The sequence below is a fragment of the Balaenoptera ricei genome, chromosome 1, assembly GCF_028023285.1.
Source record: "Balaenoptera ricei isolate mBalRic1 chromosome 1, mBalRic1.hap2, whole genome shotgun sequence".
In the NCBI taxonomy this organism is placed as follows: Eukaryota; Metazoa; Chordata; class Mammalia; order Artiodactyla; family Balaenopteridae; genus Balaenoptera; species Balaenoptera ricei.
This window is the reverse complement of record NC_082639.1, coordinates 26,428,114-26,447,489: the sequence shown is the minus strand read 5'-3', so window position 1 is coordinate 26,447,489 and position 19,376 is coordinate 26,428,114. Positions and strand designations below refer to the sequence as shown.

The 19,376-nt window shown below is 49.3% G+C and overlaps 1 protein-coding gene across 5 annotated transcripts in view; it reads left to right on the top strand.

The window, feature by feature from the left end:
* The window catches only part of PHC2 (polyhomeotic homolog 2), a 106,647-nt gene that overhangs the window by 82,901 nt on the left and 4,370 nt on the right, over nucleotides 1-19,376 (top strand). For 3 of the 5 annotated variants that reach the window (XM_059918575.1, XM_059918566.1, XM_059918585.1), the window contains exons 10-14: nucleotides 13,608-13,810; nucleotides 15,516-15,645; nucleotides 16,478-16,592; nucleotides 17,667-17,808; nucleotides 18,764-19,040. In XM_059918575.1, coding sequence (XP_059774558.1) covers nucleotides 13,608-13,810; nucleotides 15,516-15,645; nucleotides 16,478-16,592; nucleotides 17,667-17,808; nucleotides 18,764-19,040 — 867 coding nt within the window. Of the gene's footprint in view, nucleotides 1-471; nucleotides 701-7,259; nucleotides 7,505-13,607; nucleotides 13,811-15,515; nucleotides 15,646-16,477; nucleotides 16,593-17,666; nucleotides 17,809-18,763; nucleotides 19,041-19,376 lie in introns of those variants that run through there. The other 2 variants (XM_059918603.1, XM_059918593.1) reach the window with 2 other exon arrangements.

Sequence of the window (19,376 nt, the reverse complement as noted above, 5' to 3'; positions counted from 1 at the left end):
TGGGGAGGATAACGACTACTTGTGGGGTTATTGTGAACACTGAGAGGAAGTGCGTGCATGCAGGGCTTGACACATATTAAGCACTCAATTACTGCTAGTCGTTATTCTTCCTGCCTCCGACTTGGCCAGGCGGGAGTCCACGACCGCACGGGGGACTTCTGACCGGGTGAGAGCGGACATTGGCGTGGCGCGGCGCCCGCCTCCCTAAACCGAGCCCTGACGTTCCTAACCGGCCGCCAGCCCCCCTGCGCCTTCCGGATGGCGCGGGGCGGGGCCGGCGCGGCCGCACAAAGGAAGCGCGCGGCCCGGCTTCCGCGCCAGCGCCCCGCCTCCCTTAGGCCCCGCCCCGCGCGCCCATGCCCCGCCCCCGCTTCGCCCCGCCCCCGGCGGAGGCGGCCGCGGGAGCCCTGCCGGGACGCGCCGCATTGTCTCCGCGGCGGCTGCAGCCCTCGAGCGCCCGCCGCGCGCGCGCAATCCGCCGCCGCCCGCACCCCCGCCCCGGCCTCGCGCCCCCGCCGCCCTTTGTGGACGCCGGCCCGGCCGGTACGGTCGGATGCGCCGCGGCAGCCCCGGGCCCCGGCTCGGAGGCTCCCGGCGGAGAGGAGGCGGCCCGCCTGGGCCCGGGACCCCGCGCGAGGCGGCGCCCGGCCGAGGGGTTGCGTAGGCCCCGCCCGGCCAGGCCCAGCCGGGCCCTGGACAGGTCAGTGCCCGTGGCGGGGGAGGGGTTCTCGCCAGGAGGGGTACCGCGGCCCGCTCTCGTCGCACTGGACACCGGGCACCGCCCTCCGGTGCCACTCCCGGCCCGGGCCTACTCGGCTGCCAGGCCGTGCCAGCCCGCGATTCTCGCCCTCCCGGCGCCGGGGTGGTGTCCTGCGCCTCCCCCCTCGTCGGGGACCCTGCCTGCCCCGCACTTCCCCGGCAGCCGCTGTGTCACCTTCGGCGTGCCAGACGCTTCCGTGTGTCCCCGCACACCCCCACCCCGGCCTCGGTCCTCCGGGGCGGTGCTTTACCGGAGATGGACGGTCCGCTTAGGGACAGGGCTACTGGCATCCGCTGTACTCTCTGGGTAGGGGACTGCCTATCTTGGAGGCCTGCGGCTTCGCTGGAGAGTTTTGTTTTTAATCTAGTTCAGTCTCACGAAGCTTTTAATTGGATGGAAAGGGACAAGCTGTTCTGTGTCTGTCCTCTCTTCCATTTTTAGAAGAGCGTTTTCTCTCCTTCCCGTGCCAAATGAAGGCATATTGTATTGTTGATTCTTTACATTAAAATCGGGACTTGTGAGATTCTTTATTTAAATTGAAGTCCACAGAGAGGGAAATAATTTGCCCAAGATCAGGTTGCAAACTAATGGTGAACCTACAGTGTGAACTCCTAGTCCCCGGCTCCTGTATTGTTGGATACCAGTTTGTGCCAGTGATACCCCCGCCATCCCAATCCTCACCATCCCTCCCCCAAGCCTGCCTTTTAGACCTGAACAGATTTCACTGACATACTTTCAGCTCTGATCAACTTTCCTTTCCTTCCTGCTCCATACCTAGAATGTTGACTTTCTTCCCATGCTGCCTACAGAGACGCTCTTTTATTCTTTTTCCTGCTAAACAACTTAGTGACAGCTCTCCCCTTAGATATCTCCCATCCTAGATCTTTAATCCCCTTCCATTAGCATATTGGACCCAGAGGATCCCTTGTTGTGAAATAAGCTACCGACCTAAATCCACCATATGTCCCCGATTTTTCTAGGACAACCCCAATTTAAAATATTCTATCACATTGTCTATCAACCAAGTGTCTCGATTTTTGGTTTAGAAAATAATGTCATTTTAACCATATCAGGCCCTGCTGTCCTGGCCTTTTCCAGCCATTTGGCTCTGGGGCATAACTGGGTAATCCAATTATCATTCACCTGGGATTTTTCATCCCTCCCCCCACCCCCGAGTCAACCCAAATGTTGGAACTGCTAGGATTTCTAGATGAGTCTGAAAATTGCAGGCTAATGAGGCAAGGAAATTCCTTCTTGATCCTGTATGTCTGCCCCCGCTGCCCTCCCCATTTTTTATTCCGGTAGAGGGCCTCAGACCTGTGGCAGCGTCTATTGATAAGGGCTTAAGTTGAGGTCACATGGGATGCAGGGCTTCATATCATGTTGACTCCAGAATAGAAAGAAAGAAACTTACTGTGTTGGTTACAGGGCAGGAGATTCTGTCTTGGATCTTAAGATACCTGCACAGCTAAGTAGTTTTGGTTCCACTCAGATTTCACACACCTTCATTAGACTCCTGCCTCATGTAAAGCATTATCCTAGGCACTGTGGAGAATATAGAAGTGATTTTCTCACTTAGCCCCCAACATCTGGATCTATATCTGGAAATAGCCACATTTTTGAATCAGCTGATACAGTGTTTCCCACTGTTTCTTTACCTAAGTTCCAGTCCCTGCAAGGCGGGAACCAGAGCTTCTGGCTTGGCTCCTTCTCAAGGGCTGGCTTCTTTCAGAGGGCCCAGCATATGGGTAGTGGTGCTCGTGTGGCACCTGCCCTTTCCAGGCACTCTTATCACGTGAGCTCTGCTTCTCAGCCCACCCAAGATCTGTTTCCAGGCTTGTCCATACACATCGGGAAGAATAGATGCCTTTTTTCTCCAGCATTAATCTTGCCACTTTTCTGTTGTTCTTGAGTTGGTTTCTCAGTTGTCCAACTGCATTTTTGTGAGAGGTAGCTCCTGTTTTCATTGCCTTCTCCTCCCCCCCACCCCTTTTAAGCTGTTGTTTTATTAATAGGTGGCACATAGGTACGTAATGAATGTTGGTATTTTATCATGCACTCACCTCCCAGCCCTGTCCACTTCTCTTCCAGGTCCTGGCTTAATTTCTGATTTACCTTTGTCAGATGCACTCAACATATATTATTTCCACTTCCTCAAAGTAAGGAGGAAACCCCAGCTCTTCTTCCTTCTGTCCCAGTAATGATTCTCCTGGCTGTGGTCTCTTCAGCCATTGTTCCTCTGCATTTCAGTGCAGGGTAACCTTTTAGGAAGGTGTTGTTATGCTTGCTTCTCCAGACATACCTCCTCTGTCACTGACTTTCTAGTCTAAGCTGATTGACCCTGAGACTTCTCTTCCTGCTACCAAGGCCCCTTCCCCCATCTGTGACCCTGTGCCGGTGACTTGCTCTGGCTCAGCCCCAGAATCCACTCTTTTTCAGACCACATCCTTTTTCCTGCCTTACTCATTTCCTGTCTCAGATACTTTGGATCCCTTGGATCTTTCAGTGGGAAAGAGAAAAAGAGGAATAGATAGACGATTTTATAAAATTGAACTGTTCTTGCCTCTGGTCTTGCATGCTCTAACTTAGGCCATCCCCTCCCTAGGTTTTCTTGTTTTAGGGGGAAAAAAAATGACTGCTATCTCAGAATTAAGAACCTTTACCTGAGGTTTTGAGTGTCTTTTTATCTCTGTTTTTTTCCTGTTGTGAATGTGTGAAGAGGATGACTCGACTGCCTTAGACTCTTCCTCTAAGTCTCTGCCCTCCTTTGGGCTTTAGGCCTCACACTAGGCATTCGGTAACTATTTGCTGAATTAAGTTCACCGCCTTCCTATCAAAGTCCTTCACTTTCAGCTAGCATGGATCAGTAAACCAACATAAAATTTAAGTTGAAAAAACTAGGGAGTAGGATGGTGGCTCCAGTTCTGGTAACGCTGCTCCGTGTTAGTGTGACATTCACCGAGGGTTTTTTCTTCCTCTTGGTCAGTCCAAGTTTATATTAAAGTTCTCCCAGCTGTGCAGTGCCGTTTACTCTCCAGACATATTTGGTCCCATCCTGAAAAAGATTCTCTCCTGAAAAGATACATCTACTAGAGTTGAGAGTAGGGAAATGAGACACCTTCATAGAAGCATAGTTTCTCTTTTATTCCCTTTCTTTTGTGCCATTTTGCAACTGGAAGATGAAGATGATGATTTTCTGTGGTCAGGAGGAATCTCACAAAAGTGGTTGTAGAGATTCTTTTGTGTTTTCCACCCCCGTGGAAAAGCAGGGTGAGGACTGGCTGCCTTATGCAATCTACTCTCATGAGGCCTTTGTACCAGTAACAAAAATGACTCTCTGCAGTGACTTAGCACCTTGTCTGGTGGAAATCAAAGCTGGGACTACCCCTCAAGGTAGAGGTATGAATATATACAGATTTATGTTTTCAGTGTTTTTATGGCATGCTTTAAACTACAGTGTGAGTCAACAGTTAAAAAGACTCCGTTTGAGTATGTGTTCTGTTAAAAATGTTTAAAGTAGGCCTGTTTAAGATAACTTGAATTACTTATTCACAATTCACATAGATGCAGGTTTCATTTTAAGCATTGACTTTTTAAAAAATTTCAGTTTTAATTTAGCTACATCAGCACACTGATTTGATGCTTGCAAAGAAACTCCGAAACAAACCATCTTTAATTCAACTTTATGACATTTTGGAATTGTTAGGAAAATAATCAACCATTTATTTATCCAAGACAACAGTCTTACAGATTCAGGGCTTTTTTCCCCCATCAATAACAAAAGTAGAATATAATTGCCATGGTCAAGAAATGGTTGTTTTTTTTTCCGGCCCCGCCCCACGACATGCAGGATCTTAGTTCCCCAACCAGGAATCGTATGTGCACCCCCTGCATTGGAAGCTCGGCGTTTCAACCACTGGGCCGCCAGGGAAGTCCCGAGATGGGCTCTTTTATAGTTAATCGAGTTATACAGTTAAGAATGATTAGTTTTTGAAGGTATAAAATATAGTAAGAAACATAGCATATAATTTAATAAGTTGTTGTTATGTGATTCATTGTAAGACCATCTAGGCCAGCATAATAAACTTAATGGTTTGTTGTTCTTTTTCCTTCCCCTTCCAAATTTATTTATAGTTAGTGAAAAGGGATGTGCTTTCCTATACTTGAAATTTCCAAATGCTTTTTTTAGTTAAATCCAAAAGAGAACATTCTTTCTACATCTGCCAAAGAAATGATTGCTATTAAATAGGGATTTCCAGTGTTCTAAGATGAATCCAGATGTTGAAGAGTGTCCCAGTTTGCTGTTAGACTCTCTTGAAAGCAAAAACCTGTTTCTTGGATGATTTTCTTCTTAGCAGTGAAATTTGTCATAGCTTCTCTTAAGAAAAGATGACTGTTAGCTGCCGTGTCATAACGAACTCTTCTCCAGTAGATTAGGAGAAGCAGGCCTGATGCTGAATATTGAGACCGTTGGCAAGAAAATAAGAGTTCATGACTGCCCGGAGTTATTTTTAAAGCTCTATTTGCATGGCTATTATGTCTCAAATACTGTATAATTATCCCTAGTTACTGATATCTTTAGCCTATTTGAAACCATCCATATGTGGCCTAAATCCACACAGCTATATTAAGACATTTTTAAACAATCAAAGCAAATGACACTTTAAATTAAAACAAAATTAATGTGAATCAACTACCATTTTTTAAAAAATTGGTTAAGTCCACATTTCCAGGCCTCCAGTAATCAGTATTAATCTCTTCTGTCAGCTGATTGGTAGCAAAGTAGCATGATTGAAAACTTAGACAGTGGTTATTAAAGGAAGGGGGCAGTGTTTTCTAAGAGCAGAAATGATCAAGAAGATTGATTTGCAAGATAAGTATTATCTATCCCATTATATAGACAAGGACAACTGAGGTTTGGCTTTCTCTAGCACGCGCGTGTGCACTCTCTCTCTCTCTCTCTCCCTCTCCCATTTCTCTAAGAATATTAGTGCTTCTGCAGTTGGTAAATAAATAAGGCATTATATCAGGCAACATGGTGGCCTTTCCTTGCTATCAACCTGAAAATAGAGAATTTTCTAAACATTTCTAGTTGTTTTTTTAACTGTTATAAATCCATCTTCCATGATTTTCTCTTCAGCCTTTTAAAGTAATTTCTTTTCACAGGCTAAACCGCCTCCTGGCATTATAAGAACCACTAGGAAAAGTGGTTCTTTATTTGTTCCTGAGTTCTTTCTTTTCTGGTTCCTGGGGTTCTTTTGTGTAATAGCCTGGGACTGTTTATGAAAGAAATGCATAGGAAGGGAGGGAATCTGGCAGTTGTCATGTCCTTTGGATTAACGCTGTTGAAGGTGAATTGGGACGTGTGGTCTGCCCCAAAGGGCAGGTGCATTTCCCTTGTGTTGCAGTCATTGTCAAAGTGGAAGTAAGATTTCTTCCCGAAGCCTTACTTCAGGAGTGCAAGGACAGGACACTGAGTAGGCCAGAGCACCTGAGGAACATGAATGATACCTGAGTTTGGACCAGTGAAAGAACAGCTCTGCTCTGGGGCTGCAAGAGGCCAGGCTCAGTGTGAGTGAGACTGGGGCAGTTTCCTGATCTCTCAAGTCTCAGCGATGGGAGCCCTCAAATGGCCATGTCAGGCCTCTTCCACTGTGTCATAACTGCAGTGACTTATTTAATCCTTACCACAGCCATATGGGACAGAGAGTACCTTCCCCATTTTACAGATGAGGAAACTGAGGCCTAGAGTAACTTGCCTGGGATTACAGAGTAGGATTTAAGCTTAGGGTCTTTCTGATCCCAGTCTTAACTGCTGGGTAGCACAGCCTCTAAATGTAATCAGTGCCAGGCATTTTACATATATAAACTCTAACATTCCCTGTAACCCTGCAAGGTAAGCAGCATGATTGTCATTTTTATAGATGGAGAAACTAAGGTGCAGAGCAGGTACCAAGTGCTTGAAGCTAGCTACACAGGTAATCAAAGATGGAACCAGAGTATGAACCCAGGTCTGCCCCAGTGCTGGTGGCCTTTCCACTCTGCCATTTTTCCTCTTGTCTCCTGTGATCCTGATGTCTCTAGCGGAGAGCCTCTCCTGTTGGTTCCAGACCTTTTGCCTTGTGAAAGCACAGCGTCTGCTAGAGAACTGTGATGTTAGGATATCTGGGAGCCCTCAGCCGCAGCCCTGGAGACCGTAGGGCTGCAGAGCTTTTTTTGAACGCTGTCCCTGGCTCCCAGCAGCCAGTGAGCCATCGCACGTTGACCAGCCGCAGGTGCTGCTGCTGAGTGGGACCTGGTCTTCAGCCTGGGCCGGGCAGCAGTGCTGCAGCTGTTTGGAAATCCCCCCTGGCTCCGGGTCCCGAGCCACGCGGGGGCGGCTGGCTGTCGCTCCATTGATTTTTGCCTCCAGAGCTGGGGGTGGCCACTTGGAAAACGTTCAGCTGTTTACAATTCAGCTTATGTACACTTTAGCTGGGGAGTGTGGGTGAGTCAGAAGGCCCGCTCCCTCTGCCTGTGCCCTAAGAGACAGCCTGAGAGTCAGCTGTATGGTAATGGCCGCCAGGGAGGAGGAGGAGCCCACCCTGCCAGAGCCAGATGCTTAAGACCCAGGAGGCCCGTCTGCTCTCCAGTCCTCTTAACCCAGACTCAACAAGGTCACTCCGCAGGGACACCGAGGCGCGTCTGAGGCAACCTGGCCCAGCTTCCCTTTCATCGGGCCGCCACCTCCCCGCCAGGCACCAGGTATGGAGCCAGGGCCGTGCCCTCCCGTGACTCGGCAAAGCGCCCCGAAGAGAGCCTCCTGTCGCAGCCCTTTCTTCCCTCTCGGGAGAGGCCCCTAAGAGCAGAGGCGCTCCGAGGGACAGGGTGATGAGGGCACTTGTGTGAGGCAGCCACGGCCTGCTGTGCGTCCGGGAGCCAGGGGCTTTTCGTGGGTCTGACAGTAACTCGGTCCTTGGCAGAATTGCAAAAGCTACAAACATCTGGCATTGGTACCTCCAGCCTTCTGGTTCTCAGGAGGGACCCTCGGTGGGAAGGGGCCTACAATTTTCCCACGTCTCTAAGGGCTCCTTTTGTGCTTGTTTTAGAAGGTACTCTCTTCCAAATTAGGTGGTACCCACTCTTGCCTTGATTCTGAAATGCACACTTTTAACTATGCACCCTTTTCCTCCTCTGGGAAATTAAGATGTTAGACCCAGGGCCCTTCTAACTCCAGTCCTCTGTGATCTAGTGCCCCTGATCCAAAATGTCCACTCTTCATGCCCCAATCCTCCCACCAAACCTTATCCCTAAATTGGGAGGAAAGCTATCTGCTTCTCTAAGTGATTCACAGCCAGGTGTGAATGGCCACAGGTGTATATTTGCATTTTAAAGCAGGTTGTTAACCAAATGAATCTCTTTAATGGAATACTCTGTCAGGGTCCCAGGATAGAGCCGCCATTCCTCCTTCCCTCTCTCTTCCCTCTCTCTCTCTCTCTCTCTCAACAAATTGGTGCTTAATGAGATATCTTACCTCCCTCACTTTCAGAGCAGCACTGATTTCTTTAGGGGCCCAAATATAACTAATGAGATTGTAAAGGGAGGCCGCAGCCTTTCCAGAGGGCTCAGCCCTCAGCTTGCCGTGCTGTTAGCACCAGGGGCATCTGGTCTGTGTCAGCTGCTCCCCGTCTGGGATGTGGCTTCCCTGGGCGTCACTTTGCAGGTGCTCCCCTCAGGGTCTCTCTAGAGCAAGCAGTTGTTTAGGAATCCTGCTGTCACCCCTCCTGGCCACGTGACTGGCCTGCTAAGCTCAGGCACAGTGAGCCGGACTTCAGAGCCAGGGGCCTGGAGAGAACGCTCTGTGTTGTATAAGCGACCTTGTTTTGCCATTTGTCGAGCAGAATTTGTTGCAGGCAAATGATCCATGTTATCACCTACTCTGCTTCCTTGAATCCTTTATGAACTTCATTAGCTTTCTCTTTCTCCTGCTGCTGCCAAGCAAGGGTAGTTAGAAGTCTTGTAAATTAAAATGCCCCTTTCTCCTCATGTCTGGAGAAAGTGGAAGTAGCCACTGGCCACGTTGAAGGGTAGAAGGAGAGGCTCTGCTTGCCCTTCATTTCCTCTGAAGTCAGGTCTTCAAGGCGACTTATTTTAGGGGCAAATAGAATGAGTGGCCAGGTCATCTGAAATACCCACAATAAATGTTAGTACTGAACGATATTTCAGCATAACTGATGATTTTTGCCTTACCTGTGCTTATAAAGAGCACCGTAACTGGTTCCGAAGTGGCCCAGGTGGTGCGTAGCTGGGGCCAGCCTGACCTCTGTCCTCAGTGGGCAGGAAAGCTCGGCCTCTCTGGGCACCTATCTCCTGGCCCCGAGGGTGGGGCCGTTTTTATAGGCGCCTCCGGCCTCTGCCTCTAGAGGTCCTCACGCCTTTCCAAATGCCTGGAGCCAGCATCAGTGTTTCAAAGGGACCAGGGAACCCAGAGCTGCAGCCTTTGGGGCCAGTTTAATGCTGTATCTCCCTTCTGCTGAGGAAGTCCTCACTCTAACAGGAAGAACTGGGCTAAGGAATAGCTCTCATTCTTCTTTACAGCCAGGTACCCAGAAATGCCACCCCCGTAGGCAGGCACCAGCCCAGCTGCTCCCTCTCGTCATTATCACCTCAGAAGGTGATGTGCCAGTCTCAGCTGGTGGCCGGTTGCTGCCAGAAGAGTAGGGAGATCTGTACGCTGGTCAAGAGTGAAGACGGGGACCACGGGTTCCCCATGCTCCAGCTCAGCAGCCGTTAAATGGTTGTCATATATTGGACACTGGGTTAGCCCTGGAGATACAGATGAGACCCAGATGGCCCCCACCTAACGGCACCTGCTTTGCCTAGCAGAGGAGACGGGCCCTGTGGCAGATAATTTCACAGACTGGGCCACTGGGGGGTCCTTCCTATTTTAATCCAGTCCCTACAAGGGCTGTTTCTGCCAGCGCCTGTGAGACCAGATTGAGAAGCATCCTACGAGGTTCAGGCCTATGTTATGTAACAACTCCCCCAGAACACATTGTTTTGTTCATTCTGATCCAAATACTTGGCCCTTTGTGGTCAGCTTCAGTTGAAGGCTAGATTCTACTTCCCCCTGCCACCACCACCACTGAAGCTTGGCTTTATTTCCCTCCTGCAGCCTCTCCTACTCAGGGTGTCCTGGCCTCCACCTTTCAGATCCAGCTAGCTAACTCTGTATGAAGGCATTTGAGACCTGTGGGAATCCCGGCAGCACTTATAGCCTCGGGACTGGTCAAGGGAATTGAGTAAGGAAGAATTCCAAAGATAGAGAATTTCTTTGTCTCTGTCTTTCATCTGGCCTCAGGGCCAACAGGGCAGGTTTCTGCAAGTTTAAGCTGCTTTCCCCTAAGCAGGCTGCAAAGCAGTCTGGGAGAAAGGGAAGCAGATTAAATTAATCTCAGTGTGCTGAGCTTGGCAGGGGGTGAGATTGTGTATGGTCATTCCAGAAATAGCCCAAACTCCTTTGTGACTAAAGCACATGATAAGGTATTGCCTACAAGGTGACTGCAAAGCAAAATAGCTGCAAACCTTTGTACAGTCGTGAAACGCTCTCCCTTCCGTCCCTTGGATTCTGTGTCTTCTGTAAGCTGCCCCAGAGGTATAATGGAGAGTGACAGTTTCTAATGTTGTGGTGAAGGGGTTTATTAGTTTGTTCTCTTGCTTAATAAGATCCTTTTTTAAAAACTTAGATTCCCAAAAAGTCTTTTTCCTCCCAGAGTTAAGTATTGGCTCTGTAGCCTCTGAGCTGGTGAATGTCTCTGTTTGCTACTGTATTTGGCATGAGGAAGGACTCTGCCCTCAGGAGCTCCCCCCTCGTCTTGCAGTGTACGTTGGTAGGCACAGATCTGAGAGACAGGAGGGAAGGGGGTAGAGGGGGCAAGGAGAAGAGTCGAACAAGATTGGAGAGATCCCATAAAAGGAGACAGGGTATCAGCAGCTGTTTGGTGATAAATATCAGTGAAAAGAGGGAGGTGGGCGTGATCCCAGAATTCAGAGGAGAATGGATTAACTCCATAGAAGTATTATAAACTAAAACAAGGGAGTCACTCGTTGCTCTCCATCTGTGCTCTCAGCTAGGAACGAGATTGTGTTCAAAAGAAACAAAACAAAACTCTTACCAACAGGATCTCTTGGATCAATACACTTGATATATTATGTTAGTATTGACTGAGTACCTGACTTTAAAAGATGCTGGCAAAGAAGACCTAGGGTGATGATGAATTTGCAACCTTTTATATAAGAAGTAGTCAAAGGAGCAGAGGGAGTGTGGCCTGGAGGAGAGAACATAAACTGGGCTCATAAGTGACATCCTTCATGACGCCAAGAGCATTTCTTGAGTGTTTCCCAGTGTGCTAGCACTGCATTGCTATTCATTTTCTCATTTAGTCCTCGTAGCAACACTAAAGGGTAGGTCTTATTATTGTATGTATTTTATAGCTGGAGAAACCAAGGCTCAGAGACAGAAGAGGACTTGTCCCTAATCCACTTGAGTGATAGAGACCAGTCTCTAAGCCAGGTCTAAGTCTGCGTTTTTGCCTATTATACAAATAAGATTAGCCTTGTTCTGTGTGGTCCTAAGGAATAGAACCAGGGTAAGTGGACAGAAATTAACAGAAAATAGAGTTTTGGCTCATTGTAAGGAAGAACTTATTAATTGAACTGCCCAAGTTGGGAACAAACTACTTCAGAGGTAGTGAGTTCCTTTGTCATTAGAGGTATTCAAACAAATGCCAGAAGATCACTGGGGGTGGGGCTATTATAGGGAAGGGTCAAGCACTGGTAAGGGGTTGAACCAGACTTTCTAATCTTGTGATTCCATAATCCGTACAGTAGCTCATTAGCGAAGCCAGGGAATATTTTACTAGGCTCTAATTAGAAGGGAATAGCCATCATCTAAAAATAGGATTTTAACTTACACAGTAACCTTTCTATTTTAACAACATTTATTCATTATTTTAAATAAAATACAGATTTGTTTCTTTGCGTATTTAAAATATTTTAAAATATAAACGCAGCAAAAATGTAATTATGTAAATACAGACTTAAATATTTAAAATTTAAAAGCAAAGACACTTAACTTGATTGATTGTATAATTAACTCAGTCCTCCTAGTTATTCATGGATTGTTAAGGAAAGATTTTTTTTTTCTAGTTCCCAAACACCTTTACAATTTTAGAAAGACTGATTCTAAAGGAGAAATTTTCCATCCCTATAGAAAGGTCAAAAGTGTCAAAAAATTTTTTTCAAAGGATTATAAACACGTAAAGGAATTTTTCTAACTTGCTGGTATGACTGTGTCTCCAAAAAAATTAATTTTTAAAAAATCTCATTAATCACATCTCTTAGGTAACTCCTGCTCAGCTCTGAAATTTATTATAGTTGAATTATAGAGGTCTGAGTACTGAGGGCATGTGTCATGGCCAACTCTTTTTTTTTTTTAACAAAAATGATTTATCCCAGTTTATTGCACATTAGGACTACTAGTAAGAAAATGAGCCGGTTATAAACCTTTTCTAAAATGAGTTTATTTTGATTTCTCCATGCCACATAATTAGGCATTGTGAATTCCTGTTCTGTGGTGGGATTTTTAGATCTTTAACATGAAATAAGAGCATCTTCATATAAATTTTGTGCAAAAATTACTTAGCTAATAAATATACTGAAATTGTTTTTAAAGTGTGTAATACATACATTCACACTGGGTTATGCTTACTGTCAATAGGCTTGTTGCAATAAAGAAATGGCTTTTTTTTTTTTTCTCTTCTTTCTTTCTTTTTTTTCTTTTTTAGGAAGTTCCTGGTTAAAGGCAACCTCAGCTTCACACAGTTGGTGGTGGTAGAGAATGGCCCTGGGAAGGGGGTGGTGGGGAAAGAGTTTAAAAAGTGAAGAGAGAAAAGTTGCTTCTAAAACAGTGAAGCAACTCAGGAGAGGTACGTTTGGAGTGGAGAAAAGGGGGTCCCTTGTGGTGTGTTTCTGTAAAGGCACCTCATCATACTTACTGGAGCTCTGTCAGGCTCTTCAGAGAAAGGCTGGCAGGCCCGTGGAGAGGAAAACTTAAGCAAGGCTCTCCATGGAGGGAAGGAGTCTGTGGTTGGCTGAGAATCAGATTGCATGTGGAGCTGAGAACTGGACAAGAGGCTTGATTGGGAGCAGGATACCTGCAGGAACAGCATAGAAAACCTCAGCTCTGCCCAGGGGCTTCCTCGGTGGAGAAACAGAATACACGCACATCTTAATGCAGTGATCCCAAATAACCAGCCTCCGATGAGGCAGACCTGTGTTAAAATGTTTACTTGGGGTTCAGTACTTTGACATTTCACAGCACGCTTAAAATCTAACCCTTTCCTGAGGAATCTTGTAGAAGGCTCATTTATCCTCTCTCCCCCAAACCCCGTCATGCCCCAAGCCCTATACTAGTTCAGCTTTTCATCTTGGTTTTAGATGTCACCTTGAATACATTTTCTCCCTTGAGCAGAGCAGAATGTAAACTCGTTTGTCCACATCAGTATTGACCAAGGTCTTAACTCCTCCAAGGCAGAATTCTTGCCTGTGTAACCTGGTTGGACTATTCTTAGCACAGTTGGGAAGTTCAGAAACACTGCTGGCGGATGAGCTGCGTGGTTGCAGAGCAGACTGCAGTCTCACCTGGCGGTGGGTCCGCTGGGACGGTACCACTTCGGAGTGGGTCACTGAGGGAGGGGGCCGCTTGGTTTGCATCGTCGGGCGGTGTTCAGTCCCTGCTCTGCTACTGGCCTAGACCTGGTTCTGTCTGACCCCCGCTGCTTGTGTTTTCCTGCTTTCCCTTGTACAGAGACAGGGCAGGGCATTGTTCATGCACTGACCGACCTCAGCAGCCCCGGCATGACCTCAGGGAACGGAAACTCTGCCTCCAGCATCGCCGGCACTGCCCCCCAGAATGGTGAGAATAAACCACCACAGGCCATTGTGAAACCCCAAATCCTGACGCATGTTATCGAAGGGTTTGTGATCCAGGAGGGGGCGGAGCCTTTCCCGGTACGGACTACTTCTTTTCCCCTTTTTTTTTTTTTTTTTTTTTTTAATAAGTATACTTTGGATGTGTATTAGAATAGCTTTACATTTCCATGTAAAATTTCTGAAAATGTGAAAAATTTGCTCTTTCCTTGCTAATTTTCCCCCAGAGGAATGTCAGAGCCATTTTCTTTCTAGGATTGAGTGTCTTCCTAAGGTCCAGAAGGGGTCAGTGATTAAGAATAATTGGCAAGACCCCTTGGTTAGAAGTTTCCACACAGACTCAGCTGTGTCCCTGCCTGGTGGAGTGCGAACCCCTTGGTTAGAAGGGAGTTCACATTGGGGTATTTGGTGCAGGATGATGGACTTTGGCATTCAGGTTTGAATGCCAAAACCCCCAAATGGCAACACTTTGGCTGGTTAGAGAGCAAAAGGAACCTGTGTGGAAGAGAATTCTCAAGATCTATCTGAATGGAAGACAGGCGAACAGAATTACAGCCTGAAGCTTCTTTTCTGGGGACAGAGCCTTGAAAGGGGAGTGAATGAGGGGCACTTCAGAAAGGGGCACTTCATCAGGTGTCTCCAATTAAAGCATAAGACCAAGGGGAAACACAGAAGAATCAAGAAAATGGCTCATTAGAACAGCACCCAGAGCCAGTAGTGCGCAGTGTGAATTGGTGAGACAGGTGGCCTGCTCTCTAGGTGGGAGGAGCCCAGAGCCAGGTGCACTCCAGCCTCTCTTGTGATAAACTTAACTGGCTGTTAGAGACACAACATCTTCATGGGGGGCCATCTGTCTTTTGTGCATTCTTTGGATCCACGAGTGGTTTGAGTAGTCAGCCGAAGCCTCTGAGCTTGATTAACTGAGATGGGTGGACTGCCCTTCTAAAATGCCAAAAGACAAAAATGCCAAGACAGGTTCTTGTCCTCTTTCCCTCTGGAGGTCGGTCAAGGCCTGTGGCACCTTAGCTGTAAGTAGCTCTAGCCCTGTCACATCCCTTCCCTCATTAGACTAGGTCCTCCCTTTGGCCCCCTGGAGAAGCTCCAGAACCCAGCTGATCTCACCGGGTCGATGCAGATTGGATAGCAGCCCCAGCATCGCCCTAGGGATCTGGCAGCCAGGCTGCCTGCACAAAAGACAACAAAGGGAGTGCACCGAAGAGGGAATCAGCTAGTCTGGGATCCTGGCACCACCGAGGGCCTTTGCTTTCCGGTGAGGCCCAGCGTCCACGTTTTCCTCTTCTCCTCCGTGGCTGCCTGTCCCTCTGGCTCGGGTAGGGCAGTGGTAAGGGAGAGAACAGCAAGGCATCCAGGAATGGCGGCTGGGTCTCTGTGTCACACATAACAGTCACACACAGCCTCAGCTGTGTTCCTGCCCCGTGACGTGTGAGTGCTGGGGCCTGGCCCTTGTCCTTGTGCTGCGGGAAACCTGATCCCTGCCTCCATCTCTGCCCCCTAGACGCTTGGAAGAGTAGATGTTCTCCTGACCTCCTAAGCCATCCACTGGTCCTGGGTTGAAGCCATTTCCATCCCCGTGCTTTGGTGGTCATCGGCATCTTGCCTCTTGAGCTAAACAGCAAAACAGGCCTTGAGCAGGGTGTACCTGGATGGTGATACAGGGGTGGGCATCTGTGCCTGGGTGCTTTATACATGTAATTTTGATGAGGCTGGATAGCAAGGAAGCATGCCCACCTGACCCTCATGGCCTCCATGTTGCCTTGTCCCCTAGGTGGGACGCTCATCCCTGCTGGTGGGGAATCTCAAGAAGAAGTATGCACAGGGGTTCTTGCCTGAGAAGCTTCCGCAGCAGGACCATACCACCACCACTGACTCAGAGATGGAGGAGCCCTATCTGCAAGGTAGCGCCTCAGACCCTGGATGCTGGGGCTTCTCACGGGGCTGAACAGGACTCAGCAAGGCTGGAAGGTCCTTTCCTGGTATCCACGGAGGGGCTCTGAGCCGGGGAGCGTGTGAACATGTCAGCTGACGTTTCCCCCAGTGCCCGCTCAGCCCTGTCCCTAGAAAACGGATGGCAGTTCCTGCCCCTGGGGAACTGAGTGTGCCCTGCCTGTCTCCAGCCCCACTCCTGCCAGCCCCAGGATTCCAAGAGCGGCTTTTCCCGCGTGAGTCACTCGCCAGTTGTAGGCCTGCAGGAGCAGCCCCAGGTGGCTTGTGCCCTTCCTCTGCCGCCTCAGGAGCCTGCACTCAGGACGGGGGCCAGCGAGGGCTGCACTTGCCGCACAAGCCACCGACTAAGTGGAGGCGGGACGGGACGCCCACGTAGGCTGCAGAACTCCTGGGCTCTGTTACCCAGGCCGGCAGCCAACCGGACACCTCACGGGAAGGGCGGGGTCATTCCAGATCAGTGGTGACAGCACTGAAGCTTTCCCTCTGAGCCGCCTGCTCTCTTCCAGGGTCATAAAGAGGGGCGCTGGTTCTTCCCCACCCGTGCTTTGTCTCATAGCCCTTAGCAGAAGAAACTGCCGGGTGTCCAGGGGCCATCTTTGGACACCTTTGGATACTTCCAAGGGGTGAAACCACAGCCCTTCCAAAAATAGCGACAAAAGCAGTTTGGCGCTCTCCAAGCCGCTGCTGCAGGCAGGACAGAGCAGAGAGGCCCCAGGGTGGGGCTGTGGGTAGTCCTGTGGGGACTACTCCTTGTCCGCGCTTACCGATTTTCATGCTTTTCAGAATCCAAAGAGGAGGGTACTCCCCTTAAACTCAAGTGTGAGCTCTGTGGCCGGGTGGACTTTGCCTACAAGTTCAAGCGTTCCAAGCGCTTCTGCTCCATGGCTTGTGCAAAAAGGTAAGAGCCTCAGCCCCTTCCCTTTTCTTGGGATTGCGCCTTGGTACCCAGCTCCTTACTTCCGTGACCTGCCTGGAAGCAGCATCCTGTCACTCGTTCACCGAAGAACTCCCATGAGCAGAGCAGGGCAAGCGGCAACGGTCCAAGGGAAGGAAGCAGCATTTAGCTTGTCTGGCCCTCCTGGGTCCCACTGGCACCCGCCCTTGGCAGCTCCCATCTCCTTAGGGTTTACCGAAGCCTCCACCGGAAGCTTTGCCCAGAGCCACTGCGCTGGCTACAGATGTTTCCTTTGTGAGCGTTCACCCAGCTTAGAAGACAGATGATCACAGTAGACACCAACGTTGTTTACTGTGGGCCGGCTGTGTGTGAGTCTCTGTGCTGGGTGTTAATACGCATTATGTCATCTAATCTTCAGAGTAATACTGTGGGGCAGGTATTGCTATCGTGCCCTTTATACATGTTAGGAAACTGAGGCACCAAGGAGAAGTAATATCGCCTAAAGCCTTCGAGCTGGGGATCTAGACTTGTCTGACTCTAAGCCCGGAGTGCTCCTTGTGCCAACAGGGAAGAGGCCTGAGCCCCCAGAAGAGAGGAACTCTCTAGGCCCCAGGCAGAGGTGCCCTGCACACCAGCTGGAGTAGGGCTGTCCGCAGCCCTCCCTCCCCACAGGCTGCGCTGGAGGGCCTCCCGCACCTTTGTGACGCTCTGCCAAGCTGTCCTCCGTCAGGACGGAGGACGCTAGTTTCCCGGCCCCGGTGATACGTGGAGTGGAATGTGGCAGCCCTGAGTTTTTACCGTGATCCAAGTTGTTGTGTCAGGCACTTTGCACACATTAGCTTATGTTATTGCCAGACCGGTTACAGAAAGTGAGTGGTCTCCTCCCCAACTCTAGATAAGGAAACTGAGGGGCTAAGTGACTTGCCCAAATCCACCCACCTAGTACTAAGTGATGGACTTAGGACTGGAACGAGTAGGCAGACTCCGATTCTGCCAGGTATCTTGGCTGCTCTTACTCCTCCTGGGCCATTCACCCTGCGACTGCCCTGACCACCCTTGTTCCCCTGGCTCTGGCAGGTACAATGTGGGATGCACCAAACGAGTGGGCCTTTTCCACTCGGACCGGAGCAAGCTGCAGAAGGCGGGAGCCACAACCCACAACCGCCGTCGGGCCAGCAAAGCCAGTCTCCCAACACTTAGCAAGGATACCAAGAAGCAGGTGAGAGGCTGGCGGAGCCTGAAGCTCGTGCTCTCGGGTCCCCACCAACTTCCCTTCCTAACACGACCCGGGACGCCTGCCGTCCTTTTCCGCTGCTGGCGTCAGTGCTCCATCATGTTCTCATCTCTCATGATCTGTCAGGTCAAGCCGTCCCCGTGTCCCTTCATAGGTCCCTTCATTTAGACCCATGGATGCTTCAACTTTCCCTCCTCCGTGACCTTGCCCCGACTTCACCCCTTTCTTCCAGTTTGCCTCCATCCTTGACTTTCGGGGCTCCCCTGCCTGAAGAGACAGGCTGCTGTCCCAGGTAGCACCTGCCTTCCGAGGAGGGCTAGGTGAGAGGCAGCCGACACCCTCTACTTCCCCTCCTTGTTGCCTCTCTGACCATCAGAGCACTGAGTCCTTGAAGGTCTCTACCAGGAACATGGGTATTTGTTCATGAAATATGTTTTAGCACTGGCTGTATGTCAGGAGCTGTTAGGCACTAAATCTCTTAAGTTGTGCTACAGGAACTCACAGCCTAGTATGATGCTTCAGACCTTATGTGTATTTTGCTGTTTATTGTTATTGTTTTGGCCATAAACCTCTTTAAGAATCTGATGAAAGCTACAGTCCAACATGGACATGCACAAGAAAATTTACATGCTATTTCAGGTGGTTTACAGACCATCCCCCTAAACCCACAGAGCCCTGGTTAAAAACCCCACGTCTAGAAGAAAGAATAGACGTAGAATCAGATTATTGCAGTGTAGTGTGGTACACGCTCCAGTACTGGGACTAACTCTGCTTAGGATCAGAGAGGGGACATTGCAAAAGATGCTTTTTGATCTCAAATTCAAACATACATAGTAGCAGACCACGTAAAAAAGGGAGAATATACCTGCCTTTGCCCAGCACTCTGTTAGAGGTGGTTTATGCCCCCATCCTGAAGAAAACTGTTTCTCTCTGCTCCCAGCCAACAGGCACTGTACCCCTTTCAGTTACTGCTGCATTGCAGCTAACACACAGCCAGGAAGACTCCAGCCGTTGCTCCGATAACTCAAGCTACGAGGAACCCTTATCACCCATCTCAGCCAGCTCATCCACCTCCCGCCGGCGACAAGGCCAGCGGGACCTGGAGCTCCCTGACATGCACATGCGGGACCTGGTGGGCATGGGACACCACTTCCTGCCAAGCGAGCCCACCAAATGGAATGTGGAAGATGTCTACGAATTCATCCGCTCTCTGCCAGGTAAGGTCCTTGGAAGTTCCACACCTGCCTGGAGTAGCAAGGAAAGAGAGGGTGTGAGAGACCTCACCTGCCACCACCAGGAGAGACTAGGCAGTTCAGGGAGAGACTCGGGTTCAGGAACAGGGTGTCAGAGGTGAGTATGAGGAGGTGCCTGCCAGTAAGAGCTTACATTCTAGCATGGAGCGCCGACTGTCATGTTCTGTGGCTGTAACCTGCCGTATCTGTGGGCTCGGCGAGGGGCCTGTGTGAAGGTGATGACGTGACCAACCCTGTGTGTCTCCGGGGCGAGTTGGGAGGGGCGTCAAGTGGGAGTGGAGGAAATCGGTCAAGGAGAAC